At 19.7% G+C, this 27189-nt stretch overlaps 4 protein-coding genes across 4 annotated transcripts; 1 reads left to right on the forward strand and 3 right to left on the reverse strand.

Annotated features, from left to right (window-relative positions):
- Positions 1 to 2806: 2806 nt before the first annotated feature.
- Positions 2807 to 3393, reverse strand: SRAE_X000119500 (Domain of unknown function DB domain-containing protein; the record flags this gene model as incomplete). Its single annotated transcript, XM_024646218.1, has 2 exons — positions 2807 to 2950; positions 3004 to 3393. The coding sequence occupies 2 exons, from the start codon at positions 3391 to 3393 to the stop codon at positions 2807 to 2809; spliced, it is 534 nt and encodes a 177-aa protein (XP_024498658.1).
- Positions 3394 to 4437: 1044 nt separating this feature from the next.
- Positions 4438 to 5760, reverse strand: SRAE_X000119600 (Hypothetical protein; the record flags this gene model as incomplete). Its single annotated transcript, XM_024646229.1, has 1 exon — positions 4438 to 5760. The coding sequence occupies one exon, from the start codon at positions 5758 to 5760 to the stop codon at positions 4438 to 4440; it is 1323 nt and encodes a 440-aa protein (XP_024498659.1).
- Positions 5761 to 8491: 2731 nt separating this feature from the next.
- Positions 8492 to 17331, forward strand: SRAE_X000119700 (Intermediate filament protein family-containing protein; the record flags this gene model as incomplete). Its single annotated transcript, XM_024646240.1, has 8 exons — positions 8492 to 8548; positions 8588 to 8696; positions 10452 to 10606; positions 10663 to 12774; positions 13659 to 13744; positions 13891 to 14070; positions 15584 to 15666; positions 15707 to 17331. 8 exons carry the CDS (start codon positions 8492 to 8494, stop codon positions 17329 to 17331), a joined length of 4407 nt encoding a protein of 1468 aa, XP_024498660.1.
- Positions 17332 to 19242: 1911 nt separating this feature from the next.
- SRAE_X000119800 (Hypothetical protein) lies at positions 19243 to 21628 on the reverse strand (the record flags this gene model as incomplete). The annotated part of the gene is made up of 2 exons (XM_024646253.1): positions 19243 to 19959; positions 21581 to 21628. 2 exons carry the CDS (start codon positions 21626 to 21628, stop codon positions 19243 to 19245), a joined length of 765 nt encoding a protein of 254 aa, XP_024498661.1.
- Between the last annotated feature and the right edge of the window lie 5561 nt (positions 21629 to 27189).

The raw sequence follows: 27189 nt of genomic DNA on the forward strand, positions 1-27189 counted from the left end.
ATTTGTTGAGAAATAAAATTATTCTTAACAAAAGTAGAAAGATTAAAGTTTAAATAAAATATTTAATAATTAAATAAGACTAAATTTATTATATAAAACTTTATAGTTTCATGGATAATTTATTTGTATTACAAAAATAAAAAAATCAAATATTAAATAAAATTTATTTAACGATTAAAGAAATATTTACACTAATTTTTTTAAATTTAAAACATGTATATATTTTGAGTTAAACAGTTTGATTAATAAATTATAAATCGTTGAAATTTTTTTCTATATGAATTATATATAAAATTTTGTTGAATCAAAAAAATTTGAATGCTTTTCAATTTATAATAAATTAAATTAATATTTAAAAAAAACTTAATAAATATGAATTTAATTTAATTTGTTATTTAGATAATCCTTTTTTTTTTGTAAAAACAATCTATAAAAATATATGCACCAAGTTTATTTTATTTTATAATTGCACTAAAATTATTTTAAGTAATCATTTTTATGAACCAAAAACGTTTTTCTTTATAGTAAACATAATAATAAATAGATGATTCATGGCAAATAGAATACATTAATTAAAATAGCAAAAATTCTATGGCATTTTCCATGAAAAAAATTTTTTTTAGTTATTTTATTTTTTTTTCCTTTATAATGTAATTTTCTACTGTAATAGTTATGAAATTATATTTTATGGTATTTTATATTTCTTTTATTTTTATTTACTTTTTTTTTAAATATTAAACCAGACTTGATAATTGTGGTATATTTTTTTTATATTATTTAAAATAACTCAAAATTTTAAATTTATAAAAAAAAAATAATTTAAAAAAATGATACATACTCAACACTAAAAAAGGGAATAAAATCTTTTAAAAATTTTTATAAATATATAATTTTACTGAATGATCGTGATATAAAATATGAGTGACAAATTATTTTTAAAAAATTATAAATAAAATTATTAGCATACTAAAAAGATTAATATATTTATAGCATCATAATTATTTTATAACTAATAAGGAATAAAGATATTGACATATAAATGATATACTAATTTATTATAGTATTTATGTTAATTTATTTATAATTGACAATTTTATTAATTGAAATTATGTTTCCTTATCATATTCCTTTAAATATTCAGAAAAAGAAGTATTTTATTATTTACAAAATGAAGCAAATAAGCATTTGATAAATTTGTAAATATGTTTACTTTTTAATGACATCATTCATCATTGTGATATATATATAGGAAAAAGTGATAAATTAAGTAATTTTCTCTTTTTTTATTATTTTATAGAATATAAAAATTATGTAAAAATTTTTAAATATTTAAAAACTTTTTATTTTTATTTTATACGTTAAAATTTATTACTATAATTTTTAAAGAAACAAAAGGACAATAATAAAATTTCATAATATTTTTTACAAAATAACAAAATTTTAATAACTCTTTTTATTAAAATCATCATTCCGTAAAGTATTAAAGAAAAAAATACAAAAAGAACAAAATAATATTTTCAAAAAAAAAAGTTTATTTTTTTAGTTATTAATATGATGAAAAAAGTTATTAACTATAAAGATGTGTAATATAATAAAATTTTACATACAATAAACAATGAAGCAAAAGACAATAATTAATTTTATTTTTATTTAATGTTCTTTAATAAAAAAAAAAGTAAACAAATACAAATATTATTTATTTTCGAAAATTTTTAACTTAATATAGTTTTATGTAATATTTATCATTTGAGTTAAATTGCTGTTATTCAACTTATAAAATAATACTAAATTTAAAATAATAACTTTTTTTAAAATTTTTAAACTAAAAGTAAAACAAAATAAAATTAAATTTAAACTTATATTTTAAATAAGATTAAAACATTAATTTAATATTTTTTTTTTCTTTAAATAAATTGAATAATTGATAAGGATAAAAATTAAATTTTAAATTTTCAGAGAAACTATGAAACTATTAAAATAATAGTTAAAAAAAACAAATTAACGATAACTAAATTATAGTACAAATGAATATCAGTTTGATTTGTTAAATAAATGAATTTTATATTTTTTTATATAAATGAAACATATTATTACATTTATAAGACAAAATAAACAAAAAAAATGTAATCTATTGTTAAAAGAATTTCAAAGTTATTAAAACAATACTGTTAATTATTATAATATTTTTGACACAAATTAGACAAAAATTGACAATTAAAACTTATAAACAGAAAAAAATGTGATGAATATTTTTTTATTTCTTGTTTTTTTTGACTATATAATTATTCGATTAATGATAGTTACATGTCTAAATTATCCGTAAGAAGTTATCAAAATTAAATAAATATGGTTAATATTATAAATAGTTTAACAAAAAAATAGGTTTTTAAATTAAATTAAATTTAAAACACTATTTAATATTTTTTTATTGTTAAAAACACAGACTTTTAATTTTTTGTTTTACAATTTTTTTCAAGACAAAACTAGAATTTCTAAATAAAATTATTACTATTAATTACTTACTATTCTAATTTAAAATTTTTTAAATATACATATTTTATTTAATTAAAAATTTAGTACAAATTTAAAAAAAACGAATTATCCAATATTAAATATATTTTTTTATTGAACTAATTTATAATTGTAATTTTATTTTAAAATTCATTGAACATTATATTTTTTTGTGATAAATTAAACAATTTTGTAAATATGTATATTTTAAAATTATTTATTTAAACAGTTTAAAATGATAAATTTCCAGAACACATAGTTAATGTAAAAAATTTATTTTAAATAATGTGTTAAATTAATTGTTGAGAACTGATGTCTTGGGAACTTTACGAGCACGAAGACCAGAATGATGGCACTGCATAATTTGATCCCATTTTGAAAGACAACTTACAATAGGTTTTGCCAAGGATCTTTCACCCATATGAGCTCTTGGTTTAGCCTAAATAAAAATTTTTTTTTTTACATTAAAAAAAATTACACATTTTATAATACCTGTGGATGACATAATTGTAAACAATGTGGACCAATATCTGAGACACCCATATCTTTGCAACATTCAGTATTATCATGTGTCTGAGCAGCACAATGAACAATAGAACTAAGATATTTGTATAATCTACATCTACTTGGTTGAATAGTATGCATTAAAACAACTCTAGATTCAATTGCATTTGATTCATAAATACATAAACCACGACATTCTGGTGGAACAAATCTTTCACAACAAGATGTAAAAACTTGATCAGCTATTTTACGTTCAATACATGGTTTCCAATTAGTTGCTTGTGTTCCACATCCCTCAGGTTGTTCAAATTCACTTACTCCACTATCAGCAAAAATATTAGAAATAAAAATAAGAGAAAAATATACTAAAAATTTCATTTTTTTTTAAATAAATAGACCTATAAAAAGATTTATTAATTATTTAAAAGTAAAATTAGTAAGAATGATAAAATCAAATATTGTAATATATATAAAAATTTGTTAACAAAAGATAATATCTTTTAGATATCCTTGAAAATAATTTCCAGATAATAAGAAATTATTTAAATTGATGGGAAGAAAATTTTATAGGTAAAATAGGTATAAAATAATACGTGAAAAAAGATTCTATCTAGATTAAAAGAAAAAGAATAATTTATCTAATATTATATTCATTAAATTTATTTAAATATCTAAATGATATTTGTATACAATTAAAAGAAGAAATTTTTATTGAATAATAATTCTTATTTATAAAAAGTAACAATTAAATATATATTTATAAAAGTTAATCAGCAAATATTATTTTATATATAAATAATATAATAAAAAAAAATAATTTTAATAGTTAATAAAAAAAAATTTATATAACATAGAATAAAATACAATTAGTTATTAAATAGTTTTCTTTTAATAATAAAAAGATATATAATATATTATCTAAGTATGTATAACATTTTATCTATTAAGTCTAGAAATATAATTTAATATTACTTAATAAAGAATTAAATAGATATAATTATCTTCATAGATTTTATATAATTTAAATGTTAAATAATATTTCTTATTTTAAAATATAAATAATTAAATCAAATTCTTATTATCGAAAAGTTACGTATGATATGGATGGCTGCAAAATGAATAATAGTTAACAATTATAATAGGAAAAATTTCGATTGTCTTATAAGGAAGAACACGTTAAAAACCTGTTTTTATTTTCCAAATATTATTATCCCAAAACTTTTAATATATTTTTTTTTTTCAATTTAATTGATATAGTTATTAACATATTAAAAGTAATATTAAAACAAATGATTGAAGAAAAATAAATCTATTATAATTTAATAAATAATAAATTAATAAATAAGCAATAAATAATAAAATAAATAAATTACTAATTATTTTAAAAAAAAACCCTGAAATTTGCTTTTAAGTTTTTTTTCTTTATTCCTTATTGAATCCATTACTTCTTATAAATCTTTTCTTGCGCTTATATTCACCTCCCATTTCAAAATCACCGAATCCATCATAATCATAATAATCTCTTGAACCATAACCTTCACCAATTTTTATATTATAATTTGGTAAAAGAGCACCAGTAGCTGCACCAATAGCCATATTTATAGCAGAATTACCTCCACAACTACAACCAACTGGTCTTCCAATACAAGACATACATGGTGGTGGAATCATAGAACGATGATGACAACCAGGACAGCAATCATTTGAGTGACATAGATTATGCATTCTAACTGTAGCTGTACCACATTGTTGACATCCACAACCACAATTTTCACATGGTTTATGAAGTTTTACAGAAGCTAAAGCACATTTTTGACATCCACAACCGCATCCATTACCACATCCAGTACAACAGCCACAAGAACATGGAGAATGTATTCTAATTGTAGCAGTAGCACATTGTTTACAACCACAATTTTCACATGAATTATGAAGTTTTACAGAAGCTGAAGCACATTTTTGACATCCACAACCGCATCCACTTCCACAACCAGAACAACAACCACAAGAACATGGTGAATGCATTCTTATTCTAGCAGTAACACATTGTGAACAACCACATCCACAATTTCCACATGGATTATGAAATTTTATATTTGCTGTTGCATATTTTGGACATCCACAACCGCATCCATTACCAAATCCAGAACAACAACCAGATGAACATGGAGAATGCATTTTAACTGTAGCAGTATCATATTGTTGGCATCCACAATTACATTTACACCCATTACTACATCCAGAACAACAACAAGAAGAACATGGAGAATGCATTCTTACTGTAGAAATAACACATTTTTGACATCCACAACCGCATCCATTTCCACATCCAGTACAACAGCCACAAGAACATGGAGAATGAACTCTAATTGTAGTAGTAGCACATTGTATACAACCACATTCACAATTTCCACATGAATTATGAAGTTTTATATTTGCAGTGGCATATTTTGAACATCCACAATCACAACCACAACCTGAACATCCATTAGAATATGGTTGGTGAACAAGTGATCCAGTGGCAGTTCCAACACCTAATATACCATGTCCACAATTACCATATTCACAACCAATATTTCTTTTATTTCTATTTTGTAAATCATTATCTTCTTTTAAAGAATGAGTATTAACATTATTTTCTTGTATGTTAAATGGTTTTGATGATATAAAAATAGTATTACCAAGAAAAATGATAACAAAAATAAAGATATTTTTTGTAATAAAACAATTAATAAAAGAAATCATAATTGTATATTTATATTTTAATAAAATTTATAAAATATTAAAAAAGATAAATTATTCTTTTAATTTCTCTTTAAATACCAAAAATTAGCTTAAGATATATTTATAACTAGTTTGAATGTTAAAAAATTATTGTTAATTAATAACAATAGTTAAGTTGAAAGGTTGTCATATATATTTAAATGTATATAAATATGTTTAATTTTAAAAATTTTATATTATTTCTAAACTTTGACATGTCAATTTATTGTTCTTTTAATGTCAAATCATGATGTGAGTTTAATTATAATTATATACTATTTTTTTGTTATATTTATATAAAATAAAATTATCAAAAAAACAAGATATTAGAAAAGATATTTTATTATTTGAGAATTTACTCTTTGACATTAAAGTTATTATATTATTTTTATAAAATATTGTTATTTAAACTTGAATTGTATTCTAGATTTATAGTTATGATAATTATAAATTATTATTAAATAATGTTTTTATTGTTTCAAAAATTTTTATTACTTTTAAAATAAATGATAAATAATAAAATTTTGTATAATTTTTAAAAAAAAAAAGACATATTCAAACAAAAAAAAATACTTTTAAGATCATATTTATGATATTTTTTTTAAACACATATTTAAAATAATAAATGATTGTAGGAAATATTTTATTCAATACTATTATACTTTATCATATGTTTTAAAGAATGATAATAAATTTAACTATAATAAATGTTTTATAAAATATTTTAATAAATTTTATTATATACAAAAAAAGAATTATTTTTTTATGATAATTTTATGAAATTAATATTCCATATAATTGTTGACGATGATAATAGTAATAATTTAAGAATACCATTATTTTACACCAAGAATCAATTTGTTAAAAAATAAACAATACAAGAAAATATGATTAAATATTTTGATAAGAAAAATATACGTTGATTAAAAATTATTATATGTAATAAAAAAAAGCTTACTATCATGAAATAAATCTTACAATTTATTATTTAGTTATTTTCTGGAGTAATTTAATCAAATTTAATATATTTTTTAAATAATATATTAATAAATAAATGTATTTTCATATATTATTTTTATATTAAAAAAAAATTACTATATAATATTAAAACAATTTATTTTAATAAATTTTTAAAATATTTATAAATCGGTATCTTTTTTACTAATTATTTTATTAAAGCAAAATGTTGTATATATTATCATACATAAAAGTTCTTATCTTTTATACATACTATTCATTTTGTTACATATAATGCCCTTAAAAAGGTAATAATATTATTGTAAAAAAAGTATTATATTTATATTTAAGGTTTAAAAATAAACTTATAATTTCTAAACTTTTTTAATCTTCTTCTTTCCTCAATAAATAATTTAAACTTTATCAAATAAATATAAACTAGTTGATTTTAACAAAAAAAATTATTTATTTCTAAATAAAATCTTTTAAAAGACATGCTAAATACTTAATTTATAAACTTGATATTTTATGATGGTATTAATATTTTAACTATATATTTAAAATTCACTCCAAATTTAGAATTCTATTTATTATATACAAAAATATATATTATCCTTTCTCTTTTTATCATTTTAAAAATGATGAACTTTGATAGCATTAAATAGTGAGATCTATAGAAAATAGTATTATTTGACATATTACTTTTATTATCACTTCACTCTTACTTTGAATACATATTTATACAAATATATTATGATAAATATTCCTCTCATCGTTAGTAAAGCTTTTTTCTTTGATTAAAAACTTTTTTATATTTTGAATCTTCTTGGTACATGGAGCATTTAATATGATGACGATGGTATATTGGATTTAGAAGAATAAGCTATTTATAAATTATGACAATCCTATTATCAATTTCAATAAATTCATTTTATTATATTATAGTGCCTAACAACTACTAAAAATTAATAATTTTGTACACAATTTTAACATATTGTATGAAGAAAACTTTTACATGACATTATATATCAAGAATATTTATAATAAAAATAAAAATTACTAATACATTACTACTATTATTTTGATATAATATTAAAGGTATATATTTATTATTTTCTTTTGCAATTTGTAATATAATCGGCTTTAGTTATGAGTAATAAAAGATTTTTTCTTCTATTTTATTTTTTTTTTGCCAACACTTCTAAATTTTTTTTATTTTTATTTAATATAATGTATTGAAAATATTGTAATGATTGTGACAAATTAATTGTATAAAATTATTTGTTATTTTCTATGTGCATTTATCAATAAAAATACTCATTAAACGTTTCTTTTCATTCTATTCAACAACAACAAAAATCATTAATATTTTTTTTTTATTCTTAAATATTATTATTAATAAATATCAAAAAAAAATTCATTATTTTTATGATAAATTAATATTATAAAATAAAATTTTATTACTATTAAAAATTAATTTTTCTCAATATATCATTAATAGTAACATAAAATTTATCATTTTATATTTTTAAAATCATTTACTGTTATTCTTCGATTTTCAATCATGTATTACATTTATCTTTTTCTCATTCAATATTACCTGCTTGTCATAAATTTTTGTTAATATAATTCTAATTCTAGATTCAAAAAAAAAAAGAAAACTGTCAAAAAAAAAATTATTTTTAAATATTTTTTTTAAAAATTATATGAATATAGTAAAAAAAATATTGTTATCTATAAACTTATATATTTTAAAATGAAGTCTGATCAACTTTGTACTTTAATTATTTCATATGGTGATCCAGCTGATGACGTAAGTAAACAATATTATAAAAATATTATATTTTTATAGTCAAAACAATTTACAACAGCACATTCTTTTTATGGAACAGATCCAAATGAATACCCACAAACAAGGAGGTTAATTCATAATGCATCTTTACTTCCCTGTATAACTCAAAGTAAGTTACAAATTTTTTTTATAATTTATCTAAAAAAAAAATCACAAGTTTTTTATATTTTTTTTTAATATAATTATATAGTTTTATTTTAAATAATATTATAAACAACTTAATGTTTAAATAATCTTTTAAAAAAATATAAAAAAAATTTTTTTAAATATATTTTATATTATTTTAATATTATTTTTAAACATTTACAACAATATACAGGTAACTAGTAATATTAGATAACAAAAATATTTATTTTAAAATTTTATATCATGTGGTCATTTTAAAAATTTGTGTAAATTCATAGAAAGATTATTGTTATCTATATAGTCTCATAAGCTTGATCACTGGAAGTTGATTTTAAGTGGTATCTTCAATTTCTTTTTTATATTACATATAAAACTCAAGAGTTTAGTAACAAAAAGATAAATTTATATTTTATTACTAAGATATAGAAAATTACTTTATCATATTTATTTGTAATACTTCTATTTAAACATAAATTTTACAAAAATTTTTTTTAGTAACAAAATAATTTTAATTGTTAATTATTTATTTTAAATCACTTTTTTATTTTTTAAATTATACAGATTTATCTATTATTTCTACTTTGTTATAATTATCTATTTTTTTACAACAATTTTTTTTTTTATTTTATTATTATATAAATGTAACTTGACATTTATATAAAATCAACAAAAGAGAAATACTATTAAAAATTTATAAAATAAAATAGTAACATAAAAATAAACGAGCTGTTTATTTTCTTTTATGATAATAACTTTTATAACTATTTTCAAAAAATTTTTTTTACTTTCAACCACCTGACAGGTAATTGTGATTATACAAAAATTCTTTATTAATATAATAAAAAAAATTAAATAAATGAGAAGTATATTTATAGAAAGTTATTGTTTATATTCTTATATTTTCACGTAATTAATCATGTTTTAAATATTATTTTTTTTTTACATTATTATACTAACAAAACATATTGTTGGTTCATTAAACTTTTATAAAAACATGATTATATTTACTTATGTTTAATAATTTATAAATATAATATATATATAATAAAAATGTTACAAATATTTAAATTTTTTTAACCTTCATTTTAAAAGTAAAAAGTTAAACAAAAAATATTTAAAAGGCCATCACCATCATAAAATTAAGGATAATTTTTAAAATGAATAAATAAAAGATGATTATTGAAATGACATAGATATTTAATATATATATTAAATATTTCTACACAAATGGTTTTCCTCAAAAATTATTATTTTTTTTTTATAACTAATATTGTATATTATATATTTATATATATATGTATATAACAGTCCAATCATTTTTCAATATTATATAACCCTTCTTGACTAATCTTCTGGCTAACTAAAATATATCACTCTATATAATTCTTTTATATTTATTCATATAAGTGATGATGAAAATCAAATGTTAAACTTATCTAGTTAATATTTTATAAAAGAGAAAATTTTTCAATATCATTTTATTTAAATTATATGATACATATTTTTGTATTATTCTTATAATATATTTTAAGATGAAAAATTTCTTTTTTTTTATAATAAAAATAAGAACTTGTATTCATTTCTATTGTAAAATATATCTTATAAATAAAAAAATACTTTTTTTTTTTTAAATTAACAATAAAATAGTTTTTGTGACTTGTTTATTGATAATATTTAAATAATTTTAACATTTTTATAATATATTTTTATTCTTTTTAATATCTTTTTTTTTTAATAGGTACATCTGATGCCGATTTGACTATAATAAGAAAAGGAAGGCAACCAATTGATCATCTTAACGTAAAAACAATAACAAATTATAAAAGTATTAAAAAGGAGAACGGTATTGTTAAAGAAATTGATAATAAACAACCAAAGATGAATGTTCATGAGGTATTTTTTTTCTTTTTTTATAATTATTTTATATATATTTTGATTAAAATTTTTAGGTTACCGTTAAATATGAGGGATATTATCCCAATAAAAGTAAAAATTATATAAATGTTATCCATGACAATGTTAAATCCCATGAAATTAAAGACATTACATCATCTAATTATAAACAATTATCAAGAACAACTTTTGATTATTCATCAAAACCCTCAGAATTGGTAAATATACCTTCTATACCAAAAACATCACCTCCACGTGATGATATTATAAAACCAAAAATTATTTATACTACATTTACTGATAAGAAAAGTAAAGATGAGAAACAAAAAATTAGAAAAGACTTAGATTACGTTAATGTTCCCAAAGTTACTCATTTTGGAGTTTATGATGATTCATATACAGGAAGCTATAATCATAATTCTAATGAATCATTACATGAATATTCTCGTTCTAAATCATCACCACCATATACAAAGACAGATAAAAAAGATAAAATTAAATATGATGAACAATATGATATTTCAGATAAATCAATTAGTCCAACTAGTCCAATCATGTCAACATATGAACAAATTGAAATGGCTAAAAAAATTCAAAAAGAAATGCAAACATGGAAATTTCGTAATGGTAAACCTGTTAGTAAAGAAACTCATATAGATGATGATGATTCTATATCTGGAAAATCAGGTGGAAGATATGGTTTGGATACACGTGAACTTAGTTATATTGATTCAGCATATGAAAGTACAAAAGGAGAATATTATATACCTAATAAAGTTACTTCACCAAAAGTTGTCACAACATTTGAAGCAACCCCTGCATATGCTATTCCTGATGATGATAGTATAAAATCTTCTATAAAATCTTTCAAAACAATTAAACCTGAAACGATGACATCAAGAAAAGAACCTTATTCATCAACACATCAATTGAGAACACATGAAACTATTATTAGTGAGACAATTGAAACTGAACATAGAATAATAAAAAGTATTAAATGTGAAAAAGATGATAAGGCATATGCTGAACCAGCTATTGTTAAAAATGGTGAAAAAGATTATAATAAAAGAAATGAATCAACAATACAATGTCATAGTTTCAAGGATAATATTGATGAAAAATATCATACCTCCAAAGGTATATATAAAGAAACATATTCTGCCATATCTAAATCATTAAAAAATAAAGATTCTACATCTAAAAAACACAATCCATATGAAGTCACAAATATTGTGAATTTAGAAAGTCCAAAAATTTCTAGACCACTTTATGATAGTAATGAAAGTTATTCAAGTACTAAATTAATAAAAACTATAAAAACTACTAAAAAACCTTCAGATAAGGTTAAAAAAATTATAAAACCATTAGAAAATATTATTACAAAAGATATAGATATTAAAAAAGAAGAAAAATATAATAATTATTATAAAAATAATGAAAGTACTAGTATAACTATTAAAGAACCTCAAATGGTTTCAACACATATTGTTAAAAATCTTTTACAACCTAAAAAAAAAGAATATAAACAAATTTATAAAAATATTATTATTGAAGAATGTACAAATAAAGAAATTCGTAGATATAAAAAAGATAAAAAACCATTTTATGAAGAAAAAAAGACAGAAGAAATAGTTGAAAAACTTCATGAAATTCAACCAATACCATTAATAAAAAAACCTATTGAAATTAAAAAGACATCAGATGATAACAATAAAACAACAAAAGATGTTATTATTCATACACAAGATTTTACAGAAACAAATCGTTCTAAATTAATTAAACCATCACCAATTATACCAATTCCAAAGATACCAAAAATTACACAAACAGAAACTAATAAATATGATGATAAAACACCACCATCAAAACCACAAAGACTTGAGGATATTTCAAGTGTAGTTTTAAAAAGAACAATAGAAACATCAACAGATGATTTAATAACTACTAAAGAAATTAGTGTTAAAAAACCTTCAGCTATAATTCAAATTCCATCTTTACCAACAATACCACATTCTGAAGACAAAAAACAATCAATTATCGTTAAAACTATAACAAAAAATGAAGGAACTAATACTGATAAGATTATTGAAAAACCTAGAACACGTTCTCCTTCACCACAATGGCGTTACGAAAAAGATGAAATTATTGATACAACAAAAATTATTGAGGTACGTTTTATTTCTACATAAATATTTGTTTTGATTTTTTTTATAAAAAAATTTATCAAATAAGAAAATGAATAAGAAATATAATTGAAACTTTAATAAGTCATAGAATTTATTATATTCATAAGTATTTAGAATATTAAAAAAATTTTTTATTATTACATGACAATTAAATATTCATGTCCTTAGTAATAATAATAATAATTTTTATCTATAATGATTAATATTTTTATGATAAGAAAAAAAAAAAGAAGAAAGATATTTGTGTTTATTCATCATAATAATTACAAATATATGTCTTTTGACATTAACAGCTTTCCGCCAAATTTAACAGATCATAACTTTTTAAAAAGAAAATATAATAAAGAAAGTGATAAAGAGAGTTTAATCATTAAACATCAAATATATTCTTTTCAACATACTTAAATAAATTGTTTAGATAGATAAAAATTTAATTATAATAGAAAAAAAAATTTTTTTATGAAAATATACATGCAAAAATGAAATTTTACAATTATCAAACAGATATTACATATTTATCAATTATTGTACATTTGTTTACTTTGATAACAAAAATTTGAAAAACAATAAAAAAAAATTTCTTAGTTTTCTTTATTAAAAATTTAATGATAAAATACATTTTTTTTTAAATACTCACTAAAAATATATCAATGTACAATAAATGAAGTTGATAAATAATACTGTAGAAATAAAATATATATATATAATAGGTTATCAAAATGAAGACTATTTTAAATATTTTTTTAATGTTATTTATTTATAAAATAATTACTATTATATTTCTTATTTAATATTATATAAAATAAACTATTAAAATTAAAAAATTTATTCATTTATTTATTTATAATAATATATATTTATTTTAGGAGAAAAAAAAGATAAAATCTGCTGACACAGAAAGTAGTGCCATTTCAAGTGATTCAAGAGAAAAAGTTAAAAACGTTTTTGATAAGTTAGTAAAAATAACATGTTTAAGGAACATTTATCAAATATATCTAATAAAGAAACAATACATAATAATAATGAAAGTAGGGGTTCTATTGTTGAGACGTGGAATAATGTAGAGATTCACCAAAAATATTCTGAGTTTAAAAATAGTGGTACTGAGTATGGGACAAAAATGACAGAAAAAAAGCAATTTTTACTTTATAATAATGCCCATTCTTCATTAGTTACAACTTTTAGTAGTGGTTCATCTAATAAACATGAATCAAATTCTAACAATATGTTTAGTAACACATTTTCTAAACATAATTATGATTCTTATAATTCATCTAAGTAAGCATAATGAATTTTTTATGTTTCCCTATTTTTGTTAATTACATGTTTATATTTGGTTAATGTTAAAAAAAATGTCTTTTTAAAAATAATTATCATAGAATTATTAAAAAATTTCAAAATTCACTATATAATTTTCAACAATTTATATATCATTTAACAAATACTCTTTATTATTTCTTTATTTTTTTCATAAGATATATAATTTATGGTAATAAAATTGAAAAATTATAGTATAAAAAATTTAACATTTTGTAAATACTATTTTTATTATTATTACTTTTAAGATGTACAATATTTAGATATTATTATAATATTAGCATTTTTTTTATTCAAAATGATTTTTATTAAATGATGTTGATATTTTTATATTTTTGTAAATAATACAATTATTAATGTATATATATTGGATTAGGGAAATAGGGGAACTCTAATAAAAATTCAAAAATGTTCTTCAAAAAATTTTTAAGCTCTTATTCATCATCATTTAATATTTATAATAATTTTAATAGTGACTAAATTTTTATATGAATCTATATATATATATTTCAAATATCATTGAATTACAAAATATTTTCTTTTATTATACATTTTTAAATCGGATTTTCTTTTTGGACAAAATATAAATGTATATAGTTTAAACACGTAACTAATCGCCTTCATTCTTTTTTATGTTAAAAAGTTCCTCTATTATTCTGGAAATGTATCATAAATCATACAATCTTTTCACTAAATTATGATTATATATATATATATTACATTGTTTGAAAAAGTTAAAAAAAATTCTTCATCTTTAGATATAAAATATAATGCTTTTTATAATTTTAAATATTATTATTAAAAGTTATTTTTAATATTTAATAGTTCTAACTAATCATTGTAACATTTAACGATACACCTTAGTTATTTCTTTACTGATTATCCTATAATTATTACTTTTTATATTATCACATATTCATAGATAAATTATTTGATCATTTATTATTAATATAATTATAGTTATTAACAGAAAACTATTTATCATACAAATATTAAGGAAAAAAAAAATACTCAATAATGTTTTATGTATTTTTTTTATTATTTTCTTTTTTATTAAAAGATCTGTTTACATATAATTATACAAAATTATTTTTAAAATTTACAATATTACCATTCTTAATAAAGATATAGTGTTTTAAGCTTCTAATATTGACATGTTTCTTTTTATTTTTAATACATTCTACAATCGACGGAGATGACACTCTTCTTAATAACTTGATAATCAAATCTTATCATTTAAAGATAAATACAAAAATTTTTATATTAAGATGGTAAAAATATGTATATATATAATGCTGATAGTAAAAATTTATCATGTTAATTTTATAAATAACATTATAAAATTTTCTAATGAGTAATTATAATTATTAGTATAGTTTTTCAATAAAAATTAAAAAAAATATATATATAGTAATCTTACCTTACAATTTTTTTTGTCTAATATTTTAATTATAATTTAAATGTTTTTTTTTAGTATGCATTCGACTTACAAAAGTGCTATTTCACCACGAGTTGGAATTGAAGGAGTTAAACATCCTGCTCCATCTTCAAATACAGGTTAGTTATTTTTATTTTTTATTAATATTTTTTTTTAAAGGATTTTCAAAGGTATTTGTAGAAACTTGTAAATATTCTGCCGGAATGTCGTCAATGTCTCAATCAACTGCCAACAGAATACGTGATGATCGTGAAAGAGAAAAAAAAGAAATGAGTATACTTAACGATCGTTTAGCTAGTTACATTGAAAAAGTCAGATTTCTTGGAGCACAAAATAGAAAATTAAAAGCTGATTTAGATTTATTAAGATCAAGGTGTGGAAAAGAATCATATTCTGTTAAAGAGATGTATGAAAAAGAAATTTATGAAGCAAAAGAATTATGTTATTCTACTAATAAAGAACGTGAAGAATTGGAGAAGACAATTCATTTACTACTCGATGAAATTAGGATGTTTAGAGATAAATATGATGATGTAAAAAATGCTAGAGAGTTAGATCGTGATATGATAAACAAACTTATTCAACAATTATGTGAAATGGAAAGTGAAATAAAAAGTGTTAGACAACAAATAGAAAATTTAAATTATGATGTTGTTGATCTTAAAAAAGAGAATGCTTCATTATTACAAGAAATTCAAAAAACAAGAAATGATATTGATCAAGAGACATTAAATAAGATTGATTATCAAAATCAAGTTCAAACATTATTAGAAGAAATAAGATTTATTACTGAAGCTAATGAACAAGAAATAATTGATTTACAACATATGGCTTACAGAGATACAACAGCAGAAACTCGTGAAAGCTTTAAACAAGAACTTTCATCAGCTATTAATGATATTAGAGAGGAACATAATCAAATATGTGAAGCACAACGTACAGAAATGGAATCATGGTATAGAATTAAAGTTCAAGAAATTCATACAAAAACTGCTACTAAAGAACTTGAACAATCATATTGTAAAGAAGAAGTTCGCAAACTTCGTAGTCAATGTATTGATATTCGTGGACGTCTTAGTGAATTAGAATCTAGAAATGCTATACTTGAAAAACAAGCAGAAGATTTACGTTGTCAAATGAGTGATGAAGCTCGTAGTTATGAAGCACAAATAGCTGATCGTGATAATCAAATAAATAAAATGAAAAATGAGGCTAATACATTAATGATTGAATTACAATTATTATTAGATAAAAAAGCAACCCTTGATGCTGAGATTGCTATATATAAAAGTTTACTTGATGGAGAAGCTAATAGAGTTGGTCTTTCACAACTCACTGACCGTGTTAAAGGTTATACATTCTCTAAGGAAACTGTTATTGATCAAAAAAGAGTTGTTAAAGGTGAACATACATCTAGAAGTGGATTCCAAAGATCAGCCAAAGGTAATGTATCAATTATTGAAGCAAGTTTAAATGGTAATGTTATTACAATTGAAAATTCTAATCGTTCTAAAGCAGAAAATATTGGTAATTGGCAATTAAAAAGATTAATTGGTGGTCCACATCCAAAAGAAATTACTTATACATTCCCTAAAGATTTTATTCTTTATCCATTAAAAACTGTTAAAATATATGCTAGAAATGAAGGTGTTCATAATCCACCAGATTCAATTGTAACAAATGAAGAAACCTTTGGTACTGGAGCACATGTTCAAACATTTCTTTACAATGCCAATGGAGAAGAAAGAGCAACCTTTATGCAAAAATCTAATATTGCTTTCTAAAAAAATTTTTTTCAATTCTTTTTTCTTTTAAAAAATTGATTATTTTACTTTTTTAAAAAATCTTTTTTTTAGTTAAAATTTAATGTTTCTTTTTTGTTTTTCTTTAAGTGTAAGTTAACAAATTTTTTAAAATACATTTATTGATAAAATAAATTCAATTACTGTTAGAAATAAAGAGTTTATTTAAAATTCTAAATACATAATTATTTCTATTAACATATTATATAAAATTATTTTATTAAGAGTTTATAAAATATAAAGAATAATTGAAAATTGTAATTATATTTACATTCTTCACTTTTAAAATATGTTATATAAATGAGAGATATATATTTTTTTAAAAAGTACTTTAATGAAACTCTCTATAGAATAAGTAAAATAAAATAAGGAAAAAAAAGAAGTATAAATTAATTCAAATTAATTTCACAAATATTATATTTACTTTTCCACATTGAATAAAAATATATTTATCATCTTTATAAATAACACATTATTTGTTTATATTTTTCCACATCCAACACTCTTCCATTTAGAAAAAAAAAAATTTTTTTAACATTCTAAGACTCTTATATTTCTATATAAATAGAAAGTGTTGAAATACTTTGTCATTGGGTAACTTTAAAATAACAAGTTATTTTAATATTTGTGAAAAAGGAAAAATAATATTTATATTTACAAGTTAAATGGGTAAAATAAATAAAAAAAAAAAAGATTTTTTTTTTCTCGAAAATTTTTATTGTAGATAATAAATGATACAAAAAAAAAGAAATACAATATAAGATAGAAAAATTTTAATAAAAAAATCATTCCATTAAACTATTAACAGTAATGTATTAAAAATTATCATTTGTAAGTAAAAAAATTAAAAATTGATAAAAAAAAAGTCATTACGAATATTAATAAATGAATTTAGTTGATAGAAAAATTCAAAATTTTTGAAATATTGTTTTAATAGTTATAATATAAAAGAGTCCAGCTTCTTCAAATATTACTTCAATCTCTTTTAACAGAAAAAATTATGTATAATGTAAAAGAGTTATGATTTCACCAAATTATTCATTATTTTTAAAAATTAACAAGAATTTTGATAAAAGTTAAAAAAAATTATTCAAACCTTTTGTTTTTACCATTTTTTAAAACTCAAATTTGTTTTTGTTATCATTAAAAAAAAACATGGTGAAAATAAAATTATAAGTAATCATGATATTTTGAAAATTATCTAAATTTACCAAAACATGATAAAAAAAAATGCGTAAGAGAATGATAAATTGTCCCAATCGACTATCAATAATACAATTATTTTTTGGCTTTTTTTTATTTATTTGTTTTTCAGTATAATGATACTATTGCTTTCTTATATATCTTTAAAAAAAATTATATAATATATAAATCTTTCAAAGACAATATATAAATAATTTTGTTTTCCACCCTATAGTTTGATATAAAAATCCAAAAATAATTATTTGACATTAACTGACAGAATTACAAACAAACCACAAGAGAAAAAAAAATTAACTTTTGGTATCATTAAAATCTGATTAACAAATATTAAAAAAAAAAATAGAATAATGAAATGAATACAAATATTAAAAAAAAAATTCAGGATTTTAAAATACACGCTTATTGCTAAAAAAAAAGCTTCAATGGTATTTGGTATGCTTTGGGAGTGTATATAAAAATGGAATGAAAACTAGAAAATAGTGTAGAACATTTGTGTACTAATTTAAAATGTTATTGACTATATATGATTTTTTTATCTATTCAATAATAAAATAGATATTTTTTTTTCTTTTGTTTATAGTATTATGTTGTAAAGGACTGATTGTGTATGATTTCTTTCAAAAGTAATAATAATAAAATTAGTTTAAAAAAAACGTAAAAAAAAAGATAAAGGAAGCGAACGGTTTCAGTTTAAAGCTCCATAAAAAATTGAAGATCATCTGTTGTATCGAGGATATTTGGTAAAGTAACAATATTTTCTTCTGATGTATTTAATGATTTTTGGGAATCTGAAGAGTACTTATCTTCATCAGAATAGTATGAACCAGTATTAAAGGTTGGACTCGTACCGAAACCGTAATGTTGCTTTGATGGGATTGGAATATATTTGTTACGCTCGTCAACGGTAAAAAAGAAATAATCATCAGCTGTTGTAAATGATTGACCATCATTAGATGTTTTGCATATATTCAGTCCAGAATGTGCATTAAAAGAAGATGAAGCTTCTGGCATAGCTGGTGGAAGTAAAGTAGATAATGGTCCTCCATATTTCCAAATAGGAGCAAGTTCATTATCAAACTTAGGTTGCTTCTTTTTATAATAAATATAAGGTTCATTTTTAGTAACCTTATCTTCTTCCTCGCTTTTTTCTTTTGCGGCCAAAGTTGAGACATCTTTTTGAGATGTATATCTCAAATTTGGGGATGACTGCCCGTAAGTTTTAGAAGCAAGAATTCCAGTGGCTGGTGCCAATGGTGATTGTGGTGATGACTTATACTTAATCATTGTGTGACCCGTTATTTGGCAAATTACGCCAGATGAACCACAATTTACGACAGGCACGACTTTTTTATTTATAGCATTCTTTGCTGCCTTTTCTCTTAAAGCTCTACAATGAATGACATTTTCCTGAAAAATAAAAAATAATATAATATTATTAATAAAAAAAAAAAGAAGGAAAAAAAATTTTATTTTTTTTTTAAATATGAAAATAATAAATTTTTATTTTTTTTTTTTTTGTTTTTTAATTATGTAAAAATATTTATTTATATTTTTAATGTTTAGACAATATCGTTGATTTTTACTAGATCAGTTATAACAAATTATACGATTTACTTTTTAAATTATTCAAACGTTATAATTACCTTTATTTTAATTAATAAAAAAAATTAAAATTGCCTTTGTTAAAGATTATAGTAATAAATAATGAAGAATCTTCTATTATATTATCACATTTTTGACCTCAATTGGGTGAACGTTACCAATTATATACAATAAAAAAAAAAATATTACAACTGTGATTACTTTCTAATTACTCTATTAAAAATAGAAGGTTAAAATTTATATAATATAATATCTTGTTACCATATGTTTTATATTTTAACTTCCTAATTTTATTGTTATAAATGATAGTCACTTTATAAATACTTATAAAGCATAAAATAATTTTGGAATAATATAACTTGTTACTGGTTTTATACATTATAAATAGACAGTGTCTATATTAGGCCAATTAACTTCTTACTCGATTATGAGATAAACATGCAATTAAAAACAAATCCCTAGTTAGTTTCTTGTTATTGCATAGATAATTGTTAATTACATTTTTATGTCATTTAACATATATAGCCTGATTAATCTTGATAATGTATATTATTCTAAAATATAATTAACTTTTTGCCTCAATGACCTTTTTGTAATACTAGAACAACTATTATATATCGTAACTTTATAAAGAAATTTCTTGATAATTTTACCTGTCAATTGATGTGTAAAAATTAAATATTTTTAATATATATATTAAAAAAGAATTTTTTTTTTTAATATAATAATTTAAAATATAAAAATTATTTAGTTCAATAAATTATTTGTATAGAGAAACATTTAAAAAAATTTATTAATTTTGAAAATAATAAATAGGCAAACTTTTCAAATTAATATTATTTAAAATAATTATTTTTATTTTTTAATTATTCATTTGATTAAGTGAGTGAGTCTAAATAAATAAATATCTATATAGAAAAGTATTTTTAAGTGATTAATATTCGTGTTATCTTTAAAAGGAAGTTTAGTGAAAATAAAATATAATGGATATGATCAGACTACTTTTCTTTCTTTATATATCAATTATAAACTATATATTTTCTTTTGAATTGGATAGCTTTTGTTTGTTAACAAAAATTTTTGTTTTCACAACTACTTGTTTTTCAACATCAAAAAGCAAATGACTTACACGTTCATATAATATTTATTTTAATAGAACTTTTATACTACATCTGTACCAAACTAACTTTTATAAAATGTGATAAAAAATTTTTAAAATTATTTTTAATACAAAATAAATTTCCTAAAAAGATGGAGAGATACTTAAAATTGAATGTTATTTGTCAAAGTAAAAAAAAAAACATTATTTTAAGTTTAAAAAAAAAAAAACTAACATATTAAAAAGAAATATTTTGTTTTTTAATAAAATATCTAATTTTCAAAAATTAGACTTATTTAAAATAAAAAAAAATAAAATAAAACTTACTTTGTTTTTCAATGGTTTATCATTACCTCTTCCCATTGCATTCATCATAATTTCTATTTTTTTTTAGTTATATTAGAAAATAAAATTTTTATAGAAGAATCGTGTGTCTGTCTAAAAAGAGAGAGGAACATTAAATTAATAAAATGATTAAAAGTTTAATAATAAAAATAGTCTCGATAAATTGTTATCAGAATATGAAATGAATTGTATCTATACTTATATAAATATATTTGTTAACAGTAAATAAAAAAAAAAGAAATATGAGAGTTAAAGATAGAAAAATGATACTAAGTTTCAAATGCAAGGGTTAGAAATATATATAAATTTCAAAAGAGAGGAGGAGGTCTCAATTTATTTTGGTAACTGCGGCGCCGACTTTCTATGGTATGTTTATAAATTTAAACATAAATTATGAATTAAGGAAACAATTTATATTTAAAGTTACTTTCATGTTATGATTTTATAAACTACCCAATTGCTGCTTTTTATCAATTGTTTAAAATCTAATAATATAAAAATGCCATGTCATTAATGTTTATATTTATAATGATCAACATTTTTCTTCACTTATTTATAACATTTTGATTATAAAATTTATTAATAGAAAAATAAAAATAGGATAGTGAAATATTCACATATAAAATGCACGTAAGGATAACTTAATGAGGGCAAGATTCAAATATTGCTAATTTTTTTTATACATTAACATTCCCTTATATATATAAAGATATATTGTAAATATATGGTAGATTATTTATACTATAAATTCTTTATTGATAATAAAATTTATTATAAAATAATTGTATAAATTATTTCTACTTTATTCTTCAACATCGTTAAAAAAAATTTTTTAAATGTCATCAAAATGTGTAGTTGAATTTTGTTTATTAAATAAGTGTCAAAAATAAACTCTCTTTTATCCAAAAACCAATATATTACATTCAGGTTTTAAATATTAATAAAATTGTTAGTAGAATTATTTTTTTTTTATTGTAATATCGTAAGCCAACCATACAATTCAATGATTTTTATCATGTTTATTTTATCCTTAGCTTAACAAAAAAACAAAGATGAATTTTTTTTTATTGTTCTTCCTGGTTGGAAGAAGACAATACTTCATATGAATGACAACTCTTGAAACAAGAGGAAGAAGTATATGAGTAAGACATTGTACAAATCAAACTTATAAAGCCCTTTTTGAAATAATTATATCGAGAAGAAAAATTAATTTTATAAAAAGACTCTTTGACACGCATGATTGATACTGTTAACATGAAGTATTACATATTATATATATATATATATATACATCTACCCAACTTTTTTTCTTGCCAAAATATTTTATTCTATTTTGGCATTATATTTTTATTAAAAGTATTTTTAATAAAGAAGGGAAGACTTTACACCTCATATAAGATTAATTTTTTTTTTTAACAAAATTTGTAAATTTTAAATAATATTATCCATCTTTTATTATAATAAAATTGTAGAAACATGAATTTTAAAAAGGGATTTTTCTTTGTTTGTATAAGTAAATGAAAAATAAAAAGTTGAAGAAACAATAATTTAATATGACTATAAAAAGAGTTAGAATTTTTATTGCTACCCCTTCTTAAGTTAAAATGTTTAATAACTAAAAAAATTCCCTTGGTACCGTAATCGTTTAATGTATTTGTTTTTGAGTTTAAATATACCAAAATTATTTCATACTTTAATATCTTATTTATTATATTTTAATGACAAGTTATGAAAATAAAACATTTAAAACTGTTAACTTTTAAAAACAAGTCTTAACATTTTATATATAAACTATTATTATTTAGCTTATAAGTAGTTAAATTATAAAAGAAAGAAAATGATATCATGAAATCACGATACAATGAAATAAAAATAAAAAAAAAAAAAAAAAAAGTAAAGAAATAAATAGTATTTTAAAAAGACTAAACAGAAAGTTATGCTTTTCTTATTATCATATTTCAACATCTGCTAACACATCTGTTAGCTGGAGTTGCGTGAGAAAGTATGAAGTGAAAATGGAACAAGAATTAAAGATAATATATTGCTTATAAAAAGTAATTTTGAAAATAACTTGCCTTAACTATGTATAAATATATATATATTATTTTTTCATTTTTTTAAATATACTTTAAAACATATTAAAATATGGATAAATAATATATAACATATACAATTGTTGTAATTATTATAAATAAAAAAATAAAGTAAAAAAGAGGAAGTTAAATGTTTTAAAATCTATCTAAAATATCTATTAAAAAGGAGTAAGAATTTATATTTTAATATATCAAGATATTAATGTTACATTTATCCTTAAAAACTTTCTTTTTTTTTTCTTTTTATTTTTTTTTGATATAGTATAACCTTCCAAAAGCAACATAAAAAGAGATAAATAGTATAACAACGCATATCTTTATGTAATTCATGATTAAGAATATATATATATATATATATATATATAATATATATATATAAAAATTTTAAGTTAAACATTAATGAATGAATAAATAAATGTATTTGTTAAAGATTGATAAGTTTTAAGTTATCTTAAACTAGGAGCATTAAATATGTTTTATAATTTTGCTCCATAAAATGTACTATATAAATAAACGAATAGTGAAGCTAATCCTGCTTTAGGGAATGTATGGCTTATGGAGATATATAAGTATTAACACATTCATATATATATATATATATATGTAAAGATTGTATATTTATGAAAAATTTTTCAAAATGACTAAAATGGCTCCAAGTAGGAGGTCCTAACGTGTACCGCCTTTTCAGAAGTATAGTTAGTGGGAGTCGGTATGCCCTTTTTACTAAGTTACATGTTTCTTCTATCCACATATATATATATATTCAAAATATAAGCTCTTATTAAAATCTTAACGCCTCAAAAATACATATGACCAACCCAATTTTTGAATGAAACTCGAGAAAGGAGGAATAATAATAACAATAATAACAATAATCAAAAAGAGATAGATGAATATAAAGTAAGAGGTAAAAAGCATAAACTAGATATCACTCGAGTTTTGGAGGTGGACGTTGACGTTGTTTCTTTATATTTTAAAACTAATAATTGATAATGTCATAATAAATATATTTTTACAGCAATATTAGTTATTATTTCCGATTCAATGAATAGAAATAATAAACCTTGATATGTTATCGGTAAAAGTATTTATAAAATGAAATAAATATAAAAATTAATAACATGTGTTTCAATAATTATTTAACTCTCTAAAAGTCTATTATCATTATGTTGATCTGAATATCTTCTAAGATAGTGCAAGGAAGATTAAAAGAAAATAGTTATTAATTATATTATATATATATAATAAATATCATTACTACATTTAATATATGAAAAGATTTGTTAATGTAAAAGAAATATATATATATATATCTATATATATATAATATATAAACAATAAATATGAACAATAAATATAAACAATGATGAAAATATCTTATACAGGTATATATAAGAAAAAAAAAATAAAAATGGATACACAAGGTCGATTTATATTAGAAATTCAAAGCATAGTTACTTAAGTTTATTTCTTTTTCTCTCTCTCTTACTCTTTATTTCCATTGTGGTAGATTATTTTTTTATAAACTAACAAAATCAAGGTCAATTTTGATGTTAGTAGCAAAAAAGTTTTTTTATCAATTTATTAGACCGTGGACCATTGTTTTCTCCTTCATTGCACAATTACCCAATATTAAGATAAGAATAAACATTATAAATAACAAACAAACTTTTTCACTTAAAATGTGGTTAGCTGGCATAGGAAGAAAGATCAACAACACCTTCGTCTTATTATTATTTATATTATTATAGTAAGAGTTGACCATTTTCTTTTTACACTTCTTATTTTTCCCCTCATCTTGAGAAAATATATTTATTATATATACTTAAGAAAGTGTTAATAGCATTAAATATAACAAAAAAAATTTAAACCTATATTTGTATATAATATAATTTTAACATTAATATATTATACCTATTAATAATTTTTTTTTTATCTAAAATAAAAAAAAAACATCAAATATAAATTATTTACAAATAGATACTTATTTCAATCAGCACATTTTTATATCTAAATATACACTAAAATGTTGTATCTATATTTTTTTTATTACACTCCTCTAAATATATACTTCTTTTTTTTTAAAAAAAGATAAAATGTTATTAAAATAATTAAAATAAGAAAAGTGACCTAAAACTTCAATGAAAACTTTTCAGATAAGTTGATACTTATTTTATAAAAACTAGAATTTTTCATCTCTATCCAAGAAAATTTTTGACATAAATTAGCCTAATTTAGTATAGATATATTTATATATATATACATATATATATATATATATATATATATATATATATACATATATATATGTCATTCAATTTACATCCTCACAGAATCTTCTATACTTTCAATAACAAAAACATACCATATGTTGTCATTTTAGTAACGTGCCTATTTTTATAATGTTAAGTTAATCATTCTTACAACAATAATAAAAAAAAATTATTTTATCATTGTCATTTTTGTCTCTCTCTTTTTTACGCTTATTCTCTCTCTCTCTTCATCCATTTTAAATTTTATTTGATTAGTTTTTCACAACTTTTTAAAATCAAAATTTTTTTTTAATAATATGTTAATTTAATGGAAAATATTAGCTATTTTAATATAAGAATAAGAGAACTAGGAAAAAAAAAATAAAAATAAAAATTTATTATTTATATAATGAGATACAGGAAAAGAAATAGGAAAATTTACTTATTAAAAAAGTAAAAATAAAAGTTAGTTAAAATGAGTTGTATTGCAATAAAATAATGAGGAATAAAAGATAAAAATGAAAGCTAAAATGTTAATTAGTTTGTTTCTAAATCAAAAGCATTACCATTCTTGTTAGTATTTTCATTAATGGCTTATACATAAATAATATAATAATATATATTATTGAAGACAAGAAAAAAAAAAAAGAAAGTAAAACAATAATAATAAATATAATTATTAATACTAATTGGCATATTATATATACTCCTCATTTTGAGTTTTTAAATTGGAACTACCCACACTAATAAATGTGAAAGGCCAAGTAATCTCTTTATTTACTTTTTAATAGTGATATTGAGCCTTTTATACTTTTGGAACGGGTTTTTAAAGAAAATGTTTGATAGTTTTATAAAATATATACTTTACAAAATTAATATAAATATATATTTAAAAAAGGAATTATAGTGTTATAAACAATTGATAGTTGTATATATAATATATATATTAACTAAAATAACTAAAATCAAAAAAAAAAAAAAGTACATTTTTGTAGAAAAAAAAAGTTATACACATATATGTACAAAATTAAAATTTATCATAAAAAAAAATGTATATATATATGTATATACATTTGTAGCTATTGATAATAATAGTGGTTAAAATTAAGGATTAGAAGTAAAAGTTGTTGATGCCACACACAAATTGACAAATTAAGTTTAACCTTCTAGAGTTAATTTGGTAGTAATAGGAAATAGGAAGTGAATAAAACCAGATTGTAACTTTATTTACTCATAAACAATATAT

This window comes from Strongyloides ratti, scaffold srae_chrx_scaffold0000002, assembly GCF_001040885.1.
Source record: "Strongyloides ratti genome assembly S_ratti_ED321, scaffold srae_chrx_scaffold0000002".
NCBI lineage: Eukaryota > Metazoa > Nematoda > Chromadorea > Rhabditida > Strongyloididae > Strongyloides > Strongyloides ratti.